Raw genomic sequence first — 25587 nt, forward strand, 5'->3', positions numbered from 1 at the left:
GTGCCGTTTTTGTGAAAATCACCTCAAGGGCGCTGTACAAAAAATAAATATCCCGGCACATCTTGCAGCTACAGAGCGCATGGACGGTTGGGATTATAGTTCCTCATCTCCAATTATGATATATAGGAGCTAGATTACAGCACGTCTTGCAGCTACAGAGCGCATGGACAATAGGAAATCTAGCCTGTTTACATTAAAAAAAAAAAAAAAATTGACAATGAAGTTTAGAGTTTTAGTAATATTTTAAAAAATTAAATAAAAAACAAATTTATAAAAATAGAAGTTAGATTACAATAAGTCTTGCAGCTACTGAGCGCATGAACGGTTGGAATCCTAGACCCCATTTACTATGTTTGATAATTTGATAGTTGATAACATTTACCTATTGAAGCTAGATTACTAATCGTCTTGCAGCTACAAAGTGCATGGGCGAGTGAAATTCTAGCAACTTAAATTTATACCGATAATTATACAATAAATTTACATAAGTAAACATTGAGCATAATAGTAAATTAGTTAAGTGCCATGCTAAAAAGTCAACAATAAAAAACTAAACAGATAAAGCACCGTTTCAACACTATGGATAACATAACAGATAAAAAATATCCGAAGGGTAGCCTTCGTAGATTTTGGGTAGTCACTAGTCACTGTCGCAGTGTCGCACATGTGCAAACACATGTTGTTTACTAAATTCCTGGAAGATGGTCCGGTCTGGTGTTGCCGGAGGGGTGAAAGACGCCTATTGTTCCAACGACTTAGTATCCATTTTAGTCTGTATTATTTTGTTTTATAATGGGTATGCAAAATTCCTGCTCAATTTGATTTATTTTTTACATTATTATTAGACAAACTTATTAGTAGTTATATATTTAACAATGTTGTGAATTTCCAGGCGATGGAAGATGGCCAAGGAAAATATGGACCCGAATGCGACTGGTGGTCTTTAGGTGAGCTTTTAACTAACATGACTACTGCAAAAACGGTTAAAATAACAGTTTTTTATTTTCACAACTTCACACACACTGTTTGAGGATAAGAGTTTTTTTGTTTTCAATTAATTGTGCATTGAAATAACAGATTTTTGTTGAAAAATGGCAGAAACTGATTTTAAAATAACTCTCGTTTTCGAGAACCGCAGAATGATGAACTTCAGCCCTACGGGAAATCGGATACAAAAAATGTTTTCTTGCGCGCGGTAAAAATTGGAGCATTAAGTGGTACGGCAAAGTTTCCTGAAAATGTACAAAAAAAAATTTTTTTTAAAATAAAAACTAACTACTTTGAATGAAATCACTGGTTCATATGATTCAACCAATGATAAGAGAGTTACGGAAGATTTCCGGTTTGCTTGCCGTCAATGGACCAATGGCAGAACTGATCGAGAATAAGCAAGAGAGAACCACTGACATCACATGCGGAGTTATTTCAGGAACACAAAACTTTCAAACTCTGATAATAGGATATATAAAAAATAGTTTTTTTTTTTTTTTGGCTTAGTTTAGTAATATATTAACAAATAAATACGATGTTTAAAAATTAAAACTTAAATAATGAATTTTATTTGTTTCCAGGTGTTTGTATGTACGAAATGCTGTATGGAGAGACACCGTTCTACGCGGAATCTCTCGTAGAAACATATGGAAAAATAATGAACCACCGACATAGTTTTGATTTTCCACCAAGTGACTCATTAGCAATGGAGGTAAGTCCATGTTGTCGCTTAGCTAACAATACTGCGCAAGTCATTTTTGTTATTTTTACAAGACAATGAAAAAACGGCTTATGTTATTTATTTATTTCGACGGCTTACACCTTTGAAATAGTATTAAAAATAATATTGAAAAACAATTATAATGAAGCAAAACACCTGTACACAGTACAGAAAATATAGATACATGAAATAAAATCTAACAGAAAATAAGGAAATAATAAAGAAAAATTAAATAAGAAATTATAACATAAGTATGCAGCAAATTAACAATAAATAAAGGGTTTAAATATAAAAAGTATCGAAGTAACAGAGGCGATGTATCATAGCATAAGCAGTAAAACAAATACAACACTTAGTACTTTTTTATAATTTAGAAAAGAAGTGATTAAAAAGTAATAATTTTAATTGGCATAAAGATAAATTAAATAAACCTAAGTTTCCACGTTTGTTTGCTATGTGGAACCGTGGAATAGGTGAGTATTTAGCATAGTTTGAACTATGCAAATCAACAGCAAAATAAGTATTTTGTCTCGTCCCACGCTGTCTTACAAAAAAATTCACTCAATTTAAAAGTTCGGGACTGTCAAGAACATTATTTGATAACTTGAAAAGCAGCATTAAATTTGAAATTTCCCTCCCATCACCAATACATACTATAGTAGGGCCAATTTAATAGGTCACATTTGACACTTCATTAAAATTCAACAACATAACCTTGTAAGGGCGGTAGTAAAATATTATTTATTTTTTCGAATTTAGAACTGCACAATTGCTTAACTTTTTTCAGTTACGATTACATATTTATTGTAATAATGACAAAAGAAGGTAATTTTATGATTTACTTTCACTAATAAACCATTCTAAACATAATAAACTTTTTCTGTTCTAAACGTCGTTACAATGTTGCATCAGTGAACCCTTTTTCTTTTTAAACACTAGGGATGTTACCCAGAAAAATCGAATGTTGATAGTTTTGTTAAATTATGTAATTATCTTATTTTGTTCCTTAAATTTAAGATAGAAAATAATAATGGGACAGGGATTCGACTTATGATTTTGAAAATAAAATTACAGTACCTATAAGTACTTTTTCATAGCAACTGAATTCAATTGACATATATTATGTTTGAAGTCCGAATCGATTCATTCACTTTAATCGATGTTTTTAAGCAGTTTACCTCACTATGAAGCTAAAACCGACAAATGTCAAATGTGACCTTATTAAATTGGCCCGACTATAATTTTAACTGCTTCATCAAACATTTATAGTTAATCTCTTCAATTGGAATGTTTGATTTGAAATTCGTAAATCTTAAAAACTCGTGTTGGACCTTCTCCACACTGTTTATATGGGTAACATAATGAGGAGACCAAACTGAGGACCCATATTCTAACTGGCTTCTTACTACAGGGTCATGTATAATATTTTTAATGCATCATATTTTATCATGCATATTTTGTTGAAGAGTTTTTAATAGGCGACAGTTTATAGATGATCATTTAATTTAAAGGCTTAATTTAGTTGAGCTTTCAACAAATTAAATAGTTTTTTCGTCAGCCTGTATTTACAGACCTGTGTTCTATCTAGAACAAAAATGACTTACACGATGTTTTTTTTATTTATTTAACTTTTTGTACATAATGTTATTTGTACATTGGCGGGCTTATTGCCAAATGGCATTTTCTTCCAACCAACCAATAAAATAAAAGTTTTATTTTTATAATTCAAGTTACAGAACATATTCAATAGAAGAAAAAAAAAGATTAAAAAGTTAAAAATATATAAAAATAGAAATAAACGTATTTGTTTATAAATTACCTTAAATCAAAACTATTACTCAATGGGAAAAAGGAAAAAAGAGGAAAGAGGAAAAAGGAAAGGAGGAGAGATTAAGGAAGAGAAAGGAGACGTTTCTTCAGACGTGATTTAAACAGAGATCATGTAGTAACATCTTTGATGGTGGATGGGAGATGATTCCACAGTCGAGCCGCATGGACACTATATGAGTTAGAGAAGAAAGAGGAATTGTGTATGGGTATTAAGAGAGTGCCTTGAGAATGAGAACGAAGAGGTAATCCATGAACTGATAAGCGATGTTGTCAGCTAATGGACGATATGTCTGATGATTTTTATAGATTATGCGTAAATAATAATAAAATTTTGTAGAAACCATTGGACAGTTCAACAAGACTCGGCACCATCCCATAAAGTTCGTAAAACCCAACGTTTTTTACAAGAAAAAGTTCCCAGCTTTTTCATCACAAGAGTGGCCTCCATATTCCCCAGACTTAAACCCGATCGACTCTTCCATATGGTCCATTCTAGAGGCCAAAGTATCGGCTGAAAAATATGAGACGGTCGACGCCTTAAAGATTGCTCTTTGCCGAAAATGGGACAAAATACCATCAGCCCGCATTCGTGCAGCGTGTGAAGGCTTCTTGGACAGACTCAATGCTTTTATCTGTGGCTACAACGAACAATATTTATTTTTAAAATTGGACTGTTTTTAAGATATACCGAAGTTCTTAAAATAAAAAAATCAAAATTGACAAAATTACAGAAATTTTAATTGGTAACACTTCGAGTGCCGACCCCCGTATAAAACTTTTTTCAAAATGAGTATTAAATTTTGGCATTTTAATATTATATTGATGTCTACAAATATATGTTGATCTAATCAGATTAATTAATTTTATAAAAGTGGAACATTATCAGCTTTACACAAATCTGCAATATTGTTGAAAATATATCCTTTATTGGCATAAAATGAAGGAAAATTGTACGCAATATCTCCCTACAAATTTCAGATTAAATGGTATGTCAATTTTTTTTTTATTGCAGGTATCGGAAGAAGCGAAAGATCTCATCAGGGGACTGATTTGTGGTGCAGATACAAGATTAGGAAGGAATGGCATTGTTGATTTCCAGGTAAATTAGTTTTTTACGTTTTAAAAAATAGATCATTGTATTTTACAGCACTACGAATGAAATATTAAATCAAACACTGATTTGAGTCTACGTATTTATGTAATTTTTTTTGATAAATTCTGATAATTGTTTTGCCTTACTAGAGCATTTTTTATGCTCTAATAAGGCAAAATGCAACTGATAAAATAAAGGTGTTATTCAGATAATTTATGTTTTCATATTGCTCTAAAAAACTTCTTATTTATAAAGTATTGTTGTAGCATTTTTTTTTTCATTATTACCTAGACAAATACCAGCCATTTTATTTTTATGTGAAATTATTCTCAACTTTACTTTTATGTTATATTTATATTTATAATATAAAATTTTCTCATGTTAATTGTTATCTTTTATTTGTCATCTTAGATATGTTACGTTTCTTTTTTACTTTTTTGTTGTTTTTTTTAAAAATGTTATTTTCACTAAATTCTTTAGTTTTAATTATTCTATTATAATTATTATTATGTATTACATAACGAATTGCTCACTGCTGTGATTATTGTTTACGAAAATGCGGACTGTAAATGAAAATCAAATTTCATTTAATTTTGTGATTGGGAAATATTTGAGAAAAGATAGTAACATGGAATGGATACCTACCATAAATATAATCTGAATGTTCTTCAATTCCTGGCACTGGATCACAAAATGATCTATAAAATATAGCAATGTTTTCCACGACGCGCGACGATTCCAACCACTTTTTTTTGTTGATTTTATGTGAAGTCAAAAATGTTGTTTTGTTTTTGTTCTAAATCCGAATCTTATAATTTTGAATATCTTCTATCTTGATGTTAGGTAGGTACCATAAGGATGGATCAAGGGAAGGATGGGAACGAAAGGTAATCGGCCAGGAATAGTATTGATAAATGCCGTTATTTATTTAACAATTATTTCTGTAAAACATTTTATTGTAAAAGGTTCTTTAAACCGTTGATGTATAAATAAATAAATATTGGCCAACGTTTAGAGCCGTATTAAAATAACAACACATGTTTTATGAACTTTGTCGATTCATAATAAGAACCCAGTGGTCATTAAAAGTGAACAAACATCAAATAATTTCTATGGTATAAAATAATTTAAAAAAAGTAACTCGGGAATTATTTCAGGTTTGATAGATATAATTTAAATATTCAAATCAAGCAATGTTTGAGTATGTCCAAATGCTTGCAGACTGGCTGGATTTCCTCCCTAGGGAGTTATTTATATTTAAATTTATTTCAACAGAGAGTGAAAACATTTTTGAGAAGGGAATATGGAGGTCTAGGCATTTACAGGGCTTATGACCTGTCACTGGCTGGTTTAAGATTGGAAAATTGTTTTCAGGCGTTGCCTAGTAGGTGATTTGGTTCAGCCGGATAAATCTCACCCACGTGATAGAGAGTTCAGCTCTTTTACTTCGCAAAAGTCAAATATACTCAAACATTGTTGAATTAACTACCTGGTTAAAGGAGTATCAAAATTGGATAATTGTTTTCGGGCGTTGCCTAGTAGGTGATTTGGTTCAGCCGGATGAATCTCACCCACGTGATAAAGAGTTCAGCTCTTTTACTTCGCAAAAGTCAAATATACTCAAACATTGTTGAATTAACTACCTGGTAAAAGGAGTATCAAAATTGGGAAATTGTTTTCGGGCGTTGCCCAGTAAGTGATTTGGTTCAGCGGAATGAATCTCATCCACGTGATGAAGGTTTCAGCTCTTTTACTTCACAAAAGTCAACAGATGGAAGAGTTGACGAAGTATGGATGTTCAAACATGGGCAGAATGGTGAATGTTACACAGTGTGTAAAGTGGTTACTTAAACGAGCCAATGACAGGTCGTAAGCCCTGTAAATCTACCTAAAAGCCACCTCTTTCTCAACACGGACTATCTCTTCGTTCTAGTAACGAGAGAACCCTTTTAATACCCTGTCATCGCTCCTCTTTCACAGTAGTAGCCGCTCGATTGTGGAATAATCTACCCACTAATGTTAGAGACGCCCCTTCATTATTTACATTTAAGTCAAGATTGAAATGTCACTATCTAAATATTTAAATTGTTCCTTTACCCTTCTTCTTTCCTTCCCATCCCCTCTCCTCTCTTCATAGTATAGTGTTATTTTTTTTTTATATATATATATATATTTATTTTTGTTAATCTTTGCTTTTAATTTTTGTATAAATTGTAAGATTCAATATGTCCATGTATTTATAATTTTCTCAAACTGAACGGTTTGGGTAGGTAGGAAGAAATTGCCGGGTCGAATACAAACTCTGTTGGCTTATGTATAAGTCACTGCACAACTCGGCTCCGGAATATCTAAGGGAACTATACATTCCAGATGAACTAGCTGACAGGCGTCTCACGCTTAGATCAGCTACGTCTACGGCGAGAGGAAAAGTTATTATACCTCTACGCAAACAGCGCACCAAATTTGGTGAACGCGCGTTTGCGGTCGCAGGCCCTATGGCATGGAATGCTCTCCCAGCAGAGGTGCGAGGCTGTGAAAGTGAAGTGATGTTTCGGAAAAAAACTTAAAACCCACTTGTTCTCTAAATCATTTGAATAAATCCGTAGCACGTGACAACAAAATAAATTATTTTAATTAAATTACAAATTTAAAAGCTTCAATTAAATTAACTTAACAATAGAATCACCATGTAAAGCGCCCTTGAGGTATTTTATTACGAAAATGGCGCTATATAAGTTATCCATAATAAATAAATAAGGCAATATGCCCGCCCTTATATGTATATTTATTGTATATGTATATAAAGTGTCAAATAAATAAATAAATAAATGCCTAGACTACCATATTCCCTTCTCAAAAATGTTTTCCCTCTCTGTTGAAATAAAATTAAAATCATACACTGATTTGAATGTACAATTTAAAAAAAAAAAATTTAAACAAAAAAGCAGACAATTGTTTTGCTTTCGAATTTGTCAAACACATGTTAAGTCTAAGCAGGCTGAAGGTAAAATAACATTAACAAAATTAAAACTTATAATTAGAAATCAAACACTGATTTGAGTCTACTGAACACTTTATTTTATTTTTACAAATATAAACATATAAAAATAAAAACTTCGTGACAATTGTTTCGCCTTATTAAGGCATTTTCAAACGAATGTGAAGAAAATGCCCTAATAAGGCGAAACAATTGTCACAAAGTTTTTATTTTTATATGTTTATATTTGTAAAAATAAAATAAAGTGTTCAGTAGACTCAAATCAGTGTTTGATTTCTAATTATAAGTTTAAATATGGAGTTCTACAAAATAAACACCAAATCAATCAATTAACAAAATTAGTAGATTTCAATGTTAAAATTATAATAATGAGTTGTGCAAAATAATCGCCAATTCAATAAATCTGACAGATTTTTACAAATTTTCACCTCTGTTTGCTTTTTCAGTCTCACAAGTGGTTCGGTGGCCTGGACTGGGACACCATTAGGGAAATGCAAGCTCCCTATGTGCCGGATGTGTCGAGCCCAACGGACACTTCTAACTTCGACGTGGATGATACAGACATAAGGTAAAATCTTATTATTTATTTATTTATAAATTTATTGCAAAAAAATAACAAACATACTTAATAACAGGGAATCTATATAAAACCAATTAATGTAAAATGAAAACGGAGTGTTCTCTGTTAATGATAGTCTCCATCTAACATGGCACAGCCTGTTTTAAGATGGAGATTTTTTATCTTTAGAGCGTAAGTAGTCCTATACTAATAAAACAATAACATAAAAAAGAAAAACTAAAACTACTTAATTATAAATGCCTAGCTAATCAAATGTAAGAAATTAAAAATTCATTATTATACAAATATAAAGTATATATATGTGGCAAGAATACATGTTACTTAAACATAAATAATATAGTATAATATATAATAAAACAAATATAAGGCAAAGAAATACATAAAAATATAAATAATATGTGTACCAATTATATAAAGTAGTACGTTTATTGATTTACATATATTTTTCAAAAAAAACTCTCGCTACACTATTTACATGTGCAGTTATTTTTATTTTAAAATTTGTTTTACATTTTGAGTCTTTTATATTTGGCAATAAATCATTAAATATTTTTGGAGCAATGAGAAAGTTCAGTGGTTTTTAAAAAAAAAATTATTTGTTAATAGACTGTTAAACTAAGTAAATTTTTTTTTTTAAATTTTTATATATCGTATTATCGGCGCTACGATTTTTCAAAGTTTTGTATTTCTGAAATAACTCCGCTTGTAACGTCAGAGGTTCATTTCCGCTTATTCTCATTCAGTTCTTCCCATTGGTCCAGAAGCGACAAGCGGACCGGAAATCTTCCATAGCTCTCAGATCATAGGTTGATTCACATGAACCAGTGACGTCATTTAAAGTAGTGTGTTTTTATCAAAATACTTTTTATTATTTTTTCTGTACATTTTCAAGAAACTTTGTTGTAAAATTTAATGCTCTAATTTTTACCCCGCGTAAGAAAACATTTTTGTATCCAATTTCCCGTAGGGCTGAAGTTCCTCATTACATTATATTGCCTTTTACCAAAGGCGGTTGATACAAATGGGACAATACAGTTAATTTGTGTTGCTGAACGAGTGTTTATATTCTGTTGGGTTCTTTTGACCTCACTTAATTTATCATAAAATTTAAGTAGTAGGCACCTTACAAACAATTGTCTTACATCCAATATCTTTAACTAAGCTCATGCCATGTGTAGATCTATTGTGATGGGTCCCCGTAAATTAGTTCTCATCCCCATCCGACTCTAGGTCTACTGAGTGGAGGGCGAGTAGTGCTCTCATATTGCTAAATCTCCTCCTCTAAGTTCAGGTTATTAAAGTATCGGGTTTTTAGGCCTATCTAGGACGAGCACTCTTATATCCTTAGGTTTAAGCAGTGGCCTCTGAGGCTGGGGCTTCTTTTGTGTATTTAACGCATCACATTTACAAAATGTGGATAATGAAAGCGCCCACCCTTTCCCGAAACTGATCATAGAGACTAGTATCTTTCTTCAGTTTTAAAAGGTTTATTTTACCAATAGATAGTAGTAATAGTATCATTATATTAACTAATAATAACAGAGATGGAAAACATTTTAGAGAAATATGGAAGTCTTGGCATTTACAGGGCTTATGACCCATCATTGGCTGGTATCAGTTTATGTAAAAAAATAAGAAAGTTATGGCATTTTTTACATGTCAATTTTCTCAAGCGGGAGACTCACGCCATAGGAGCTGAAGCGGAGGAGTTCACAGGGTTAGTAAAAACAGAATAAGGAACTTCAGCCCTACGGAAATTGGATACAATAAATGTTTTCTTGCGCGCAGTTAAAATGGGAGCATTAAATTGTACAGCAAAGTTTCCTGAAAATGTACGAAAAATATTATAAAAAATATTTTAATACAAACGAACTGCTTAGGATGACATCACTTGTTCATATGAATTAACCAATGATAAGAGAGTTATGGAAGATTTCCAGTTTGCTTACCGTTAATGGACCAATGGGCAGAACTGATCGAGAATAAGCGGAAGAGAACCTCTGACATCACACGCACAGTTATTTCAGAAATACAAAACTTTAGAAAATCATAGTGCTGATATACGATACATAGAAATTGAATAAAATTTTATTTGGCTTAGTTTAATGGTCTATTATTTCCACTGAACGTCCTCATTGATTGTGATTCCATTGCAGATTATCAGAGGCCGTGCCGCCGACAGCCAATGCGGCCTTCGCCGGCCTTCACCTGCCCTTTGTGGGCTTCACCTTCACCCAGGGGAGTCGCATGTCGGACCTCGGAGGGAGCAATCCGGCCTCGCTGTCCCCCACCAAGAATGCGCCCGCCAGACAGGTGATTCAAATCATTTTACCGAAATGAAGCTCTATCGTCCCAGTTCCACCTCAATCCCAAGAAACACTTCCTTTTAAAAAAAATCTTTTAGCCATTCTCTCACTGTCCATTCACTCGACATGTCCAACCCAACGCAGAACCCCTTTCTTAATTTTGTTTGTATTTTTACACCATTTAGCTGACTTGTAGTTCTTCCAACCTCTATCACAACACGGACTATCTCTTTGTTCTAGTAACGAGAGAACCCTTTTAATACCCTTTCATCGCTCTAATTTTCTTGCCTCCTCTTTAACAATAGTAGCTGCTCGATTGTGGAATAATCTACCCACTAATGTTAGAGACGCCGCCCCTTCTTTATTTACATTCCTCTTTCTTCTCTTACTCATATAGTGTCCATGCGGCTCGACTATGGAATCATCTCCCATCTACCATCAAAGATGTTACTACATTATCTCTGTTTAAATCACATCTGAAGAAACATCTTTCTCTTCCTTAATCTCTCCTCCTTTCCTTTTTCCTCTTTTTTCCTTTTTCCCATTGAATAATAGTTTCGATTTAAGGTAATTTATAAACAAATACGTTTATTTCTATTTTTATATATCTTAAGCTTTTTAATTTTTTTTTCTATTTAATATGTTCTGTGACTTGAATTATAAAAATAAAACCTTTATTTTATCGGTTGGTTGGAAGAAATTACCATTTGGCAATAAGCCCGCCAATGTACAAATAACATTATGTACAAAAAGTTAAATAAATAAAATAAAATACATTTAATCAAGATTGAAATGTCACTATCTAAATATTTAAGTTATTCCTTTATCTTTCTTCTTTCCTTCCCATCCCCTCTCCTCTCTTCATTACTATGAAGTATTAATTTTTTGTTTTGTTTTTAATTTTGTATAAAATCATAAGATTCAATATGTCCATGTATTTGTAATTTTCTCAAACTGAACGGTTTGGGTAGGTAGGAAGAAATTGCCTTAAGGCAATATGCCTGCCTTTATATTTTTATAAATTGTATATGTTTTAAAGCGTTAAATAAATAAATATTTCTGTAAAAATATAAAAGCATTCACGGTTTTGAATGAAATACAAAACCTCATTTTTAAATTCCTCTAAAGTTTTTTAAATTTTTCTGTAGTTTTTCATTTCCTCACTTGAGCGTTTTCCTCAATTTAGCACTTTTTTGCTGCTCCCTTGAAAAACGTAAAACAAGGGTTTTACTGTAAATAACAAAAGAGTTTGCATATCCAAATAGTGAACATAATGTATTAATTATGCGGTTTTTATTTCAGGTGTTGCCTTCAAACAATGGTGACAAGGCGAGGATAAAGGTGTTGGAGAACGAGAACGCAACTCTAGCGCAGTCGCTGGCAGAACTGAGGTCACACAGTGCCAACATGGATACCGGGGAACATACCATTGCCTCGTTGGGTGAGTCGTCCTACATCGCCACAGTGAAAGCACTCCCCACGCATACTCGAAAACAGTCGAGGATCTTCGTATCAGGGCCCCGAATACAATGGGAAGTTAACAGAATTATCTTCGACTGTCTATAAAGAAAAACCGATATTTGTGTACAAAAATTAGTATATTTGCGTGAAAATTTAAAGTATCTTTGTCGGTAACTTATAATTGAACTTGTTGCATATTTATTTATATACAGCTTGTAACTGGGGGGGTGGATCATCGGTGGCAGAGCGATGGGGGACCTCAATACCTATTGATTTAACCCTCATGTATGTTCAGCGATATTCAGTCGTTTAAAAGTTATTCAGATTTTTAAGAATTTTTACTAAAAATCCGATTTTAGGCTGGATATCCCAAGTGAAGTCAAATTATTAAGTCTACAATATTTTTATTTTTTTTACAAGTAGCTCAATAGTAGGTCTTTTATCTTACAATACAGTTGTGAGTCGTTATTTGATTTAATTCCAAATAAAAAATAATCTTTTCCAAAAAATATGCAAACCTAATTTTTCAACTAACTTTTAAGGGCTTTGAGGTCCCCCATCGCTCTGCCACCGATGATCCACCTCCCCAGTTACAGGCTGTATACACCCAATGGGCATTTTTATGGACATATTTATACATAGACAATTATTATAAAGGAAAGTAGAAAGACACAATGGTATATACATAGTAGACTCGGTGGGAGTGGAAGCGGGAGAGAGGTGTTTATAATGGAATTAGATTCAGTGATCGTTTGAAAGAAGACAACTTGTTATCAAAGAAATCAAGACTGGTATGTTTGTTGGCAGACCTGAGAATTCTGGGCATAGGGAAATGAAAACCATAGTTAGTTCTATGGTTATCGGTATGAAGGAGTAAGTTTTGTCTGAGGTTTCTAGTTGGGATATTTAATTTTATCGAGCTCAGTAGTTCAGGCGCATCAAAGAGTGATTGAAGCTTTATGTGCAATGATTATTTGTTTGATCAATGTATCATTATTTCCAAAAATTACTTAATTTACATCGCCACAGTGAGAAATGTAGTAATTTTCCCAAACGATAGTTGCATCCAACAGTTTAAATGGAAACCCAATGCAACATTGTTCCTTTTTATCATAAGCCACAATTCGATATCTATGTACTAAAAGAAGATTTAATCCTTCGGATCTATAGTCCTTAAAATATAAGTTGATTAAAATGAAACTAATGTAACTAGTGATGGGAAATTACTGATCAAATCGATTTTATCAGTTTTTTCATGCAAACATGAAACTCTGTTTCCGAAAATTGATATAAAAATGCAAAAACAAGCCTATTATAGTGTGTTTAAGACAATTATTCACAAAAAAATAAGACATTTACACCATTTTTCGTGAACATCAAATTAATTATTTTTTTATTCGATCAATTTACATCAATCAATTTGTCCCATCTCTAACGTTTTTGCAAAATGATGTAACCTTGTAAGAACGTCGTTAATAATTAAGTTTATTTTAGTTTTAAGGCTGATTTCATACATTTATGTTGATTTATATGTCAAGCATTGTATTAAAGAAATAAATTAGCATGCCAGATACGAATGATTTGTCATGTGTCAATATAAATCACTCCTCAGACGTTTCTACAAAGTTATGTCGTCACTTTTGCTGACAACTGTCATTCTAATCAAGCTATATTTTAAGGACTATAGTATAAGTATCTAATATACAAAATGATGTGTTTCCAGATGGCAAGAAACTCCAAGACGAAATCAACAGTTTGACCAAAAGGAATTTGGAGCTCGAGAGCCAACTGAAGTGTGTTGAGCAACTCAACAGCATCAACTTGAACAATTCCAACGCTAATACTAATCTAGATCAGGTATGGAAAGTCCCCGTGTCCGGTCAGAATAAATAATGCATCAAACTCTCGTTTTATGCAGTTTCAAAATACCTTTGAAAAAACTGTTTTTGTTATTCATTGATTTAACCCATTGCAACACAAAGCCGGCGAATCGCTGGCCAAGGTCAATTTGTCACTGACCCCTAAAGCCGGCGATTCGCCGGTTTGTCTTTGAAGTGTTTTTTTTTACATTAACCCTCCCTCCCCGGTGATGTGTAGCCAGTACACATTGCATCTAGTAACTATAATATCTTTATAAATATAATCAATATTGGGTTTAGATTTTCAGTATTCCTCCATTACACATTTACGTATCGACTGAAATCATCCTCGTTATGACAAAGGAGAAGCAACTTCACACACGGCAAGAATATTGGGTAGCCTCTTCCCAAGCCAAGGGAAGACACCTTTTCCAATTGAAACCAAATGTAACAGAAAAGCCTTGGTTCTCCAAAGTGATTCTGAACAAATTTGAGACATCTTCTATATGCAGAATGCGCATTGGACATTGTTGCAATAGTTCTCATTTGTTTAAAATCCTTGTCCGGGACTCTGCCATGTGCAAATGTCAGCTTGAGGAGGAAGATCTGAATAATGTTTTCTTTGGATGCCCCATAAATGATTGTTATCCCGAGTTCCTATCTGACCTCTCCAAAATCAGCGTCCCATTCCCCACTAATATTTTAACTCTCTTGTCCCCACCCAATAAACAGATATTTAAAATTTTATGTAAATATGTAGTTATAAATGGAATTAAGTTGTAAATAAGTTACATAGTATGTAAAGTGTATGTAATATAAATACTAACACACTAACTTGTATGTATAGTACTAACACATGTGTAAATATTTTAATAAGATAACTTAAACTTGACACTGGCTAGAACACCCCAGTTAGGGGTGAAAAAAGCCAAAGAAGAAGAAGAAGACTGAAATCATTTGTTATTAAATAATAAGTACGTATTAGGCGCAAAAAATCATTTTATCGGAAACTGGGACAAATTACAAATATCATCAAAAGTATACTCTCAGTCATTTTGCCCGAGTCGTTAGCGATACCCAATAGTTTTTTCATGTTTTCAGCCGTTAGATTTGAAATATTATCATCTTTGAAATTAATTATGGTTAATTAAAGCCAATTCCCTATAAATATTCCATTTTTCCCTTTTTAAATCTTTTATTTTTTTTATGTGTTGCGACTATACAGCACCGTAACGCGCGGGTGTTTTTAGGACAGTAAGGGAAAGGTGAAAGCTGAACGACAATAACTTTATTCATAAAAATGACAGAAATAAGTATATTTGGGTTACTGATATAATAAAATGTAAAAATCACAATTTATTTCGAATTATATATATTACAAAATATTAATTTTGTCTTAATGTTATTGTAATAAAAAATGTGCCAAAATTAATGCCAAAATTAAACAGTGTGTTGTATGAACTAATTATGTCATATTGCAACACACAGGGAAAACGTTTTTGAGAAGATAATATGGAAGTTTAGGCATTTACCCTTTATGACCTGTCATTGGCTGGTTTAAGTGGCCACTTTACCCACTTAAACCAGCCAATGACAGGTCATAAGCCCTGTAAATGCCTAGACTTCCATATTCCCTTCTCAAAAACGTTTTCCCTCTCTGTTGAAATAAATTTAAATACGAACAACTCCCCCGGGAGAAAATCCAGCCAGTCTGCAAGCATTTGGACATACTCAAACATTGTTTAATTATGTCATGTTTATTAGTGGTGCAATGGGTTAGCAGTACTTAAGAGGAAGGCGTTCTGAATTTTCTGCATGCTTACGTATTTCCATATTTTCTCTTTGGATTATGCCACTAGTGCATAAGCTCTGTAAATGCCTAGACTTCCATATTCCCTTCTTTAAAATGTTCTCCATACCTGTTGTAATTTGTTAATTATGATTTTCATTTAGAACTTTATCATTACCTTAAGTATAACCCAAAACACTTAATTAGATTGAATTGACTAAACCGTATTTGTTTTTTTCCGATTTTTAAACAGTTATTTTTTTTATTTTCTTTTTTTTTTATTTTCTTTTATTCAGGAAACATACAGTACAGTTACAAAGTTTAATATTTTACACAATTGGACTTAATTCTAATGGACCAGTGAAGTTTCCATATTGAAAGCAATTAAATCTAATGTTAATTATGAAAGTATAAAAAAGAGAAGGAAAAAGAAAACATAAATGAAAGTTGTTTAAAAATTTGAATTTAAGTGAATTTAAGTGATATAATATAATGTTAAATTATGAAATGTAAATTATAAAAGCCATATATGAAGCAAAGTGTAGTCGCTTGCAAAAAATGAAAATCCACAAATGAACCACTCTTTACCCCCGGAGACATATCCACTGTTATTCTTTTTGCATATTCTTCTTACATATGGGAATAAAACAATGTTCCAGGAGATCAACATGTGCCTACCCCAAGAGCCGGGAGTGATGGTGACCAGAATCCGGGAGCTGGAGAAGGCCGTGAAGCTGCTGCGTATAGAGAAAGATGACTACGTCAAGGACAAGGTGGACTACTCCGAGAAGTACAAGCTGCAGGTATTTACAACTGATTGTATATTTTATCATTGAAAATGTATTTATTTTCTAGCCTCATGTGGTAATCATCATCATCATTCCCTTTTCACCATTCTGCCTATATTTGAACATCTATATTCCTTCAATTCTTTCATCTGTTGATGTTTGTGAAGTTAAACCAGCCATTGACAGGTCATAAGCCCTGTAGATGCCTAGACTTCTAAATAACCTTCTCTTAAATGTTCTTCATCTCTGTTGTAATATGTTATTATAAATAGCAGGCATGCAATAATAATTCCGAGTTCAAATAGACTACTGTTTTGGTGGGGTGACCATCTTGAATGCAAATCTAGAAGCCATTTTTTAACAAATAATTTGAATTTCTGTTTATTTGTATCCAATTTTAAATCAAGGAGTAGAGTGTTGTAAATTTTGGGAGCAAGGTACATGTGACTCCTCTGTCTGAACAATGTTGTCATTTTAGGTGGCACGAATAGTTCTCTTTTTTAATCTTGTTTCATAGACTGTAATATATTTGGGGGCATTGGAAGCAAAGATAGCAACCTCCAAAAAAAAAATTTTTCGGTTATGATGTCATTCTGTAGTTTATCAACATTATTTTTATAAAAATCATGAGTTGAGTTGCAAATATAGTTTAAAATCATACTTCTTATGGTTTGAAAATAGTGTTTGGAAGCAAACAGCAATATCCATCAGCCATTTTATTCGACCAATGAAAGGCTTGAGATTTAAATTTTCAAAATGGCCGTGCCATACAAATATTAAGAAAGTTTTTTGAATTCGTGTTTCCATTAAAGCTAATTTATTAGCATCTTAAAGTTTAAGTTCAGTGAAAATAACATTTCTAACATATAGACTCTCTTTTTCTCGCAGTTTTTGTTATTTTTCTCGAAAACACCAAAACTGGAGTTTGCTTCCAATGCCCTCATTTACTCCCACCATTTTTATGTGTGTGAATGAAAAGTGCCCTAGCGTACAGTTGCCTGACGTCCAGAACGCCTACTCTATATTTCAGATCAACCAAATCGGGAATCAAACCCGAGGCCTCTTGCGTGGTAGGCAACCGCGCTGGCCATTACACCACGAGGCCGACAGAATATAAAAAAAACACTTATGACTTAACTCTATTTCCTTGTATGTGTATTAAATAATTATAATTTCACCCCATATGTAAGAAGTGCCGTTTATTTGAATAAAATAAAATATTACTAGTGTTATGTTATTTTTTTGTCTTTTTAGGATAAAGAGTTAAAAGACGCGCTAAGCCAGAGGAAACTCGCCATGGCTGAATACACAGAAGTCACGGACAGAATGGCCGAGTTAAGGCAGCAGAAACAAAAACTATCCAGACAGGTATTTATCCGCATTTTAATTAGTAAATATAGATGGCTGCGCTCGTATGCGCGGTTTTTACTGTTGTAAATTCACAAACAATTTTTTTGTTAATAACAATTAGAAAATAATAATGATATTTGTATGATATTTACTAAAAAAAGAAGCTATTTATTTCAATAAAATTTTTAGCTATGAAAAATGAGTGTCTTTGCCCGAGTCTGGATTTACAATAAGGGATTTTAAGTAAACTATTCAATCTTTGACTAGGGGCCTATTTCACCACTTCTGAGTAAAGTCTTGATTAGAACTACTCGTTGAGTAAAACAAATAATCTGTTTTACCACCGCTAAGTAGCGCTATTCGGCGAGTAAGTCCCTGAGTAAACTACTCAAAGCTCTTCCCTATGATTAACTGCTAATCATAACCTAGAGAAAAAATAAAATGGCGGCAAAACAATTTGACAGCCGGCAAAAAGGGTTTGTGTTTCGATTTGTTAGTTTGGAAAGTGTGTTTTTTTATAAATTATGGAACTGATAGAGCTTGTGGACGATTTTCTGTAAGACCGAAAATGGTTGGATTTGGAGCACGCGTTAAACTCTGCTTCTATTGATTTCCACGCGGAAATTTTTTCTTTCCACAAAACATTGTCGCTTTTTTTATTTTCAATCACATTTTTGTGGCGCAAAACTAAATTTATTAGTACTTCGCATTCCTCAGTACTAAAGTTTACACTCCCTTCGAGCTTATTCTCCATTATAATACAGTTTTTAAAAAACACGTGCGACTCCCAAAGTAATGAACGAATACAATAAACAACACACGAAAGCTAGCAATAGACGTTGTCACGTTGTCAGACGTGAGCCTAGACCGTTTAAATGCGACGTTGGCACACAAAGTATCTTTTTAGCAAATCAGAGGATACTCACAGGTCGTGAAAACGTTGCTCGGTAATCGGGACATTAATCATCGGATTAAGTTATGTGATGGTTAGTTATTCAATACTTTACTCAGAGGTGGTGAAATAGGCCCTAGATCTATTACAATTTTTAGAAAATAAATGCTGGCGCATAAAAACATATTTTAGACATAGCTGGCAATAGATTTCTCGTAGCTTCAAAAGTTCAGCGTCCTGAGATAATTGGTTGGAGGGAAAAGTTGTATTTTTATGAAGCATAATTTTAATAATTAGTTTTTTTATGTTTCCTAAAAGCTAAGTATGGTTATTATAGGCTCCTCCCCATCCCATTATTCCATAAGAAAGAGGAGACTGTACAAGAGCATGATAAACTATTTTATTTATTTATTAACGGACATTGTCCATTTATACAATTTATAGGGTTTAAATATTACAATAAAAGAATAATTAAAAACATTAAAAAAAAGAAAAGAAGCATTTATAAACATAAGGGACATCAAGACAAGATAAATTGCTGTAAACTTAAATTAAAAACGTCCAGATCTTGTCTTGAGTTAACAATTTTGCTAGTGTTTGGATAAACATAACATAACTAAACGTTTGATAACAAAGGTATCTCAGTTTTGAAGGTAAAAAAGTAGAAATTTATTTAAACACCCAAGTCCACTGTTGTTGTAAAAATGCTTTTTTAAGTTGAAATATAAATCTAAAATCGACTTTGTTTTAATGCAGAAAACATCAGTAGTCCCAGATACGCTATTTTAGTATGTACTTTTATCAACAGAGTGAATGGTGCACTTAAATCGACCTTGGCAAATAAATGTTTGTCACAAGAGGCAAAATTGGCAGTTCACAACGGAGTCCTTATCCCTTTCCTGATGTATGGGAGCGAAGGATGGACTTGGAAAAACAGGGATGAAAGTAGGCTGAATGCTGTCGAAATGCGATCTCTCAGGCGAATGTGTGGTAAAACTATGTACGATAGATGCACAAATGTTGAGATCCGTACATTATGTAAGGCTGAGACGAGCATTATCAACAAAATCAAGAAAGGAGCTCTGCGCTGGTTTGGACATGTAGAACGAATGACAGCGAAAGAACGGCTAAGAATATTTACAATGCGAATGTTGATGGATGCAGAAATAGAGAAAGACCGAGAAAGACATGGCATGACCAAATCCAACAGATACTTAAAGATGGACTTGTCAAAAGTCGAATCTATGATGGGAATGTTGATGGATGCAGAAAACGAGAAAGACCGAGAAAGACATGACACGATCAAGTCCATCAAGTACTTGAAGATGGACATGTCAAGAGTAGGAATAATCGGCGTGCGTACATGAGAAGATTTATGAATGTAGAGGAAGCGAGGTCTGTATGCAAAGACAGGGTGATATGGCGTTCTATCCTCTCTGCCTATTCCTACGGAGAAACGTCTTGATGGTTCGTTTGTTGTTTTGTTTGTTTGAATTGGTTCAGCCAGACGAACCTCACCCACGTGATAAAGGTTGCGGCTCTATTACTTCACTAAAGTCAACGGATGGAAGAGGTGAGGAAATGTGGATGTTAAACATAGGCAGAATGGCCACTTAAACCAGCCGATGACAGGTCAAATGCCAAGACTTCCATATTCCCTTCTCCAAATTTTTTCCCTCTCCGTTGCAATGAATTTATTGAATTTGCTTAGTATTAATTAATTCGTAGTTAATTATTTATACATTCTGTAGTCTGCCGATTGATTGTGTGATATATTTTAAGAGTATTTTTTTTTTTTCTAGGTAAGGGACAAAGAGGAAGAGTTAGAGGTGGCGATGCAGAAGATAGACTCCATGAGGAACGAGATCCGGAAGTCTGAGAAACTGCGGAGAGAGCTGGAGGCTAGAGTTGAAGACACCGTCTCGGAAACTACCAAGGTATGCAATTTGCATTAAATAATTCAAATTATCCACTTCCTTGCCGAATGGAATTTTGGGAGAGTGTTTTCTTCTCGATGGCTCCTCTCAAGTTATATAACCCTGAAGAGGGCAACGCGATTCGCCGAAACTAGTCAGTTGTGACAATAAAAAAGTGGTTCATAAGACAAAGTATTTTTATTTAATTAAATATAACAATGAACTACAAAGTTACTGTTACAAACATCCAAAATATTATTTTTTCAAATTTACAACTAGCTTTTGCCCCCGGCTTCGCTCCTGTAGTATAAGGAAGAAATCAGTTGTGTAATTAACACCTTAATCTGGAATTAAAATCCGATTGCTCGTGCCAGCCTTTAAAACCAGTTGACTATCTATAATAATATCTGGGAATAATTATTGACAAAAATCTACAACGGGAAGTACAGGTCCAATCTCTTGTCTCCAGATTAAGGAAGCTGTGTCATGTATTCTGCTCACTCAGGAACATCTGGACATTGGCACTCTCAGAACTGGGTGTTTTACTATTTTCCAGTCAGTGGCTACCTATGGTATAGTGGGCTGGGGAGGTTGCGCTGCGTCTATCATGAATCCCCTAGTGAATGTACTAAAATGAATTCTTAGAGTGATGCTTTAATGACCCCAATTTTCCCATCTGAGACATTTTTTCAATTTATGGAGGTACTGGATATTAGACAATTTTTTTAAAAATAGTCTTTGACACATTTCTGGTCACGCGGTTACAAGAGGAGATCCCAGCAGAATGCTCATACGAGGTTTTCCTGAAATTAGAATAATTTAATACCAAAATCAGTACGACTTTATTTTACAGAAACAAACCGCCGACAATGATATAATAAAATAAAAATGATGCGGTTTAAAGACAGACCAGCAAAGTTTTTAAATAAAAATCAAACATATTAAATTGTAGTACAACAAAAGGGTGTGTTTGTGTGTATTTGTATGAGAGTAAGTATAGAGGTGTGTTTGTGTGTATTTGGGTGGGAGTAAGTGTTCAGGTGTCTGTAAGCATCATTAAATAGCAAGTGGGAGCGTACCGCAGCCAGAAAGAATGAGTCTTAATTTATGTTTAAATAAATTAAGGGGCATGTTAAATATATCAATAGATAAAAAAAAGCATTATACTTTCGCTCAAACATAAGAGGATAGAATGTCACTTTGATCTATCTTTGCTTACAGACCTCGCTTCCTCTACATTCATACATCTTGTCATGCACGCACGCTGATTATTCCAACTTTCGACATGTCCATTTTCAAGTATTCGTTAGCTAGCCGTTCTTTTGCTGTTCATTTGCTCTAAATGTCCAAACCGACACAGAGAAAATGTAGGAATGTAGAGGAAGCAAAGTCTGTTTGCTAAGACGAAGACCGAGTGATGTGGCGTTTTATCCTCTGTGTATCCTCATTTCATTGATGAATATTTTCCGCTAATGTTCCGCAGGAGAGGAAGCTGCGCGAGAGGGCAGAAGAGTTGTGCCGCCAGAGCAGAGCGGAGTACGAAGCTCTAGCCTCGCGGGGAGGGCCCCCGTTGGACAACGTTTCCGGCTCCGCCCACAAAGAGGTGGCCTCACTCCGCGCCGAAGTCGAGAGGCTTGAGGTCAGTAGGCCAAAGAGGCGTGTTTAAACAGACACAGCATTCTCCACTTTCTTTTGTTTTGAGTAATATGCAACAAACGTTTTTTCAATACTTTTTGTTAATTATTCTGTGGCATTTAGGCATAGAGGTACGGATTACTGGCAGCTCGTGGTTGACCTCGTGGTGTAATGGTCAGCGCGTTTACCTACCATGTAAGAGGTCTCCGGTTCGATTTCCGACCTGGTTGATACGAGATGTTGAAAGGAGAGTGAATGCGGGCAACAAAATGAACGGAGCACTAAACACAGTAATTGCTAATAAAAATATGTCAACCGAACCTAAACTGGCAGTGCACAACGAAGTTTTAGTCCCAACACTTATGTATGGAAGTGAAACATGGAACTGGCAGAAGAAGGATGAAATTCGAGTGAACGCGGTTGAAATACGATCTCTTAGACGAATGTGTGGGAAATCAATGTATGAAAGGGTTACGAATGTTGAAATTAGGCGAGAGTGTAAATCTGAGTCAGGTATAATTGATAAGATTAAGAAAGGGTCTCTGAGATGGTTTGATCGTGTAGAACTGAAATCTTAAGTCTGGTCATGTCAAAAGCAGACAGAACCGAAGGGCATGTATGACAAGATGTATGAATGTGGAAGAAGCTAGAAATGTATGCCAGGATTCTTCAGGACAGTCCATTCTCTCTGCCTACCCCTACGGGGAAATGGCGTGATGGTAGTAGAAGTAGTAGTAATTTAAAAGGGTGTTTTCACACTAGAATATTTCATAGTCCCTGGACTGGTACCTGAAGTGTTAGACTGATCAAGATACGTTGCGATTGGTGTATCGATGCATTGCCCTATGCCCCATTAGGTGCAGAACACCACGCGCGGCATTACACCACGAGGCTGTTTTTTATTTTTTTATTATATGTTTTTTCAATTATTTTGTATTTGACCAGTTTTAATGATTTTTAAAGTCTGGCTGACCACAAAACCCAAGATGTACATTTTGCAGAAAACAGCCAGCCCTAGTAAAACTCTGATGTATGTTGTGTATTGAAGAAGAATTGAGTGTATTGAACTTATTATTTTTATATAAAACTATGTATTGAATATAAAATTATGTATTGGAACATATTTTTAAATTTTTATATCAAAATCTTAAGTCTGGTCATGTCAAAAGCAGACAGAACCGAAGGGCATGTATGACAAGATGTATGAATGTGGAAGAGGCTAGGATTGTATGCCACGATAAACGCGTGTGGCGCTCCATTCTCTCTGCCTACCCCTATGGGGAAATGGCTTGATGGTAGTAGTAGTAGTAGTAGTAGTTTATATATTTTTATTAAAACCTCTTTTTTACACTGAAATATTTAGGTCTCATTTTTTTTCCTACATTCTCATTCAATTTTCCCCCCAATTAACGTTTTTTACGTTTTTCATAACCCCAATTTTACGTCGAATTTTTTTCATAACTCATTCGATCTGTCAAAAGACAAGCCGCGCGCCGCCACGTGAATGGTGAATAAAATCGAGGTAAATAAAAAAAAGCGTAAATTTTTGTCTCAAACTAAATTCAAAGTAGGTTTAGTGTAATTGATCATTTTGTTTAAGTGTCTAATTTTGACGTTTTACTAAATAGCGACATGCAGTTGACGCATGTTTAAGAAGAATAAAGTCTTTACATCAATAAATTACGATGCAGAAAGTTTAAAAAATTGGCAATAGAAATATTATTTGATGTGAAAAGGAGACAGTTTAAACAGTTATCATAAAAGTGTGAAACAGTCTGCGATGTAAATGACAGTTGAAATTTTGTGGTGCCATACTAAAAAAAGGCATACCATATAAACAAAATTTCCCAATATTTAGGGAAAAAATTGTTATATGCATTTTATGATGTTTATGAAAATTCATGTTTTCCTAATAATTTTTGTTTTTAGTATTCTTTAATAATATGCATGCTTCCACTTTCCATTATGTTGTATCCCAACTCAACACACGGCTCTTGGTCTCATGGAGTTAGGGAAACGTTAATATTCTTTAGATGAATAAATAGACAAATAAAAATATTACAAATATGTTTCTAGGTCCAGTATAACGAGTCTGTGAACCAGCAGCAAGCTCGGTATAGCTCGGAATTGGCTGCGCTCAGAGAGCAACTACAAGAGGCCGATTCTCACAGATCCTTATTAGAAAGAGAGGTAAGCTTATCGATGTCGCACTCGCAATATTCTGTGCATGAAATAAACTCACTATGTCTTTTTGGTTACTTAGAGGAAGTGAGGTTATGTAATTTGATAATAAAAGATTTCACTACATGTTGATAAGGAAGTTTAGCCCTGCGGGAAATCGGGTATTAAAAATGTTTTCTTACGTGCAGTAAAAATTAGAGCATTAAATTGTGCCGCCAAGTTTCTTGAAAATGTATGATAAAAATAACAGAAAATATTTCAATAAAAACGAACTACATACTTTGAACGAATTTTATCTTCCCATCAGAATATGTACCCAGGTACCAGTCCAGGGACTGTAAATATTCTGGTGTGCAATATTTAAAAGAAATATTTTTTAATTTTAAATAAATATTGCTCGGACTAGAGAGAGGAAACTATTCATATACTGATATGGAGTCGATGTTAAATATTTCTAGTCTACAAAAACTTAGAAATAATATTGACTCTATATATATATGTTCGGCATACTAAATGGTATAATCGATGTTCCATCATTACTGGGACAGGTAAAATTCCATATTTCGACTCGTAGGTTGAGAAACAATGGAGTTCTGTTCATCGATCAGCATAGAACAAACTATGGCCTTAATTCTCCAATGACCCGTCTTTGTCGTATTGTTAACTCGAGACACGATCATCTGGACTTTTTTGGTTTAATTTCATAACGATTTAAACGAGTACTAAATAAGAAGTCCAGATCTTGTCTCCATGTTGCTTATGTTTGTCAATGCTTCTTTTATTATTTTTTGATGTTTATTTAACTATTTTTATATTGTAATTAAGTTTGAAACTTGTATGCCAAATTGTGTCGAATGAATTTAGCCATAAATGAAAAATAACTCTGAATTTGGGCAAAGAACTTTCTTGCAATATTTATACAACAGGGCGCGCTGTATTAACGAGATAAAATGGTTAATACAAATTTGATAATCGTACCTTGGAATAAATTTAATATTGTTTTATTCAAAGGTACACTCTGCAAAGGATAAATTGGATGCCAGTAGATTGGAGTCGATGACCGACTCGGAAGAGGCCCTCGCCGAACTGTCCAGGAGAAACGACCGAGAGAAGAAATTATTACGAGACGAGTCCGCCAAACTTGTCGCTGAACTTGAAGCGGTGAGGAATATTGCGTATTATTTGCGAATAGTGTATA

General features: G+C 33.9%; 1 protein-coding gene across 1 annotated transcript in view; it reads left to right on the top strand.

Moving 5' to 3' along the window:
• The window catches only part of gek (serine/threonine-protein kinase gek), a 110625-nt gene that overhangs the window by 13776 nt on the left and 71262 nt on the right, over nt 1–25587 (top strand). The window contains exons 9-21 of the mRNA XM_088242850.1: nt 893–947; nt 1572–1702; nt 4554–4640; nt 8079–8200; nt 10369–10525; nt 11821–11959; nt 13703–13836; nt 16287–16430; nt 17670–17783; nt 20460–20594; nt 22057–22212; nt 24285–24398; nt 25401–25550. Of these exons, the coding sequence (XP_088098976.1) occupies nt 893–947; nt 1572–1702; nt 4554–4640; nt 8079–8200; nt 10369–10525; nt 11821–11959; nt 13703–13836; nt 16287–16430; nt 17670–17783; nt 20460–20594; nt 22057–22212; nt 24285–24398; nt 25401–25550 (1638 nt within the window). The remainder of the gene's footprint in view (nt 1–892; nt 948–1571; nt 1703–4553; nt 4641–8078; nt 8201–10368; nt 10526–11820; nt 11960–13702; nt 13837–16286; nt 16431–17669; nt 17784–20459; nt 20595–22056; nt 22213–24284; nt 24399–25400; nt 25551–25587) is intronic.

This window comes from Micrasema longulum, unplaced genomic scaffold (assembly GCF_059751315.1).
Source record: "Micrasema longulum isolate JH-2025_06_02 unplaced genomic scaffold, ASM5975131v1 h1tg000172l, whole genome shotgun sequence".
Taxonomy (NCBI): domain Eukaryota; kingdom Metazoa; phylum Arthropoda; class Insecta; order Trichoptera; family Brachycentridae; genus Micrasema; species Micrasema longulum.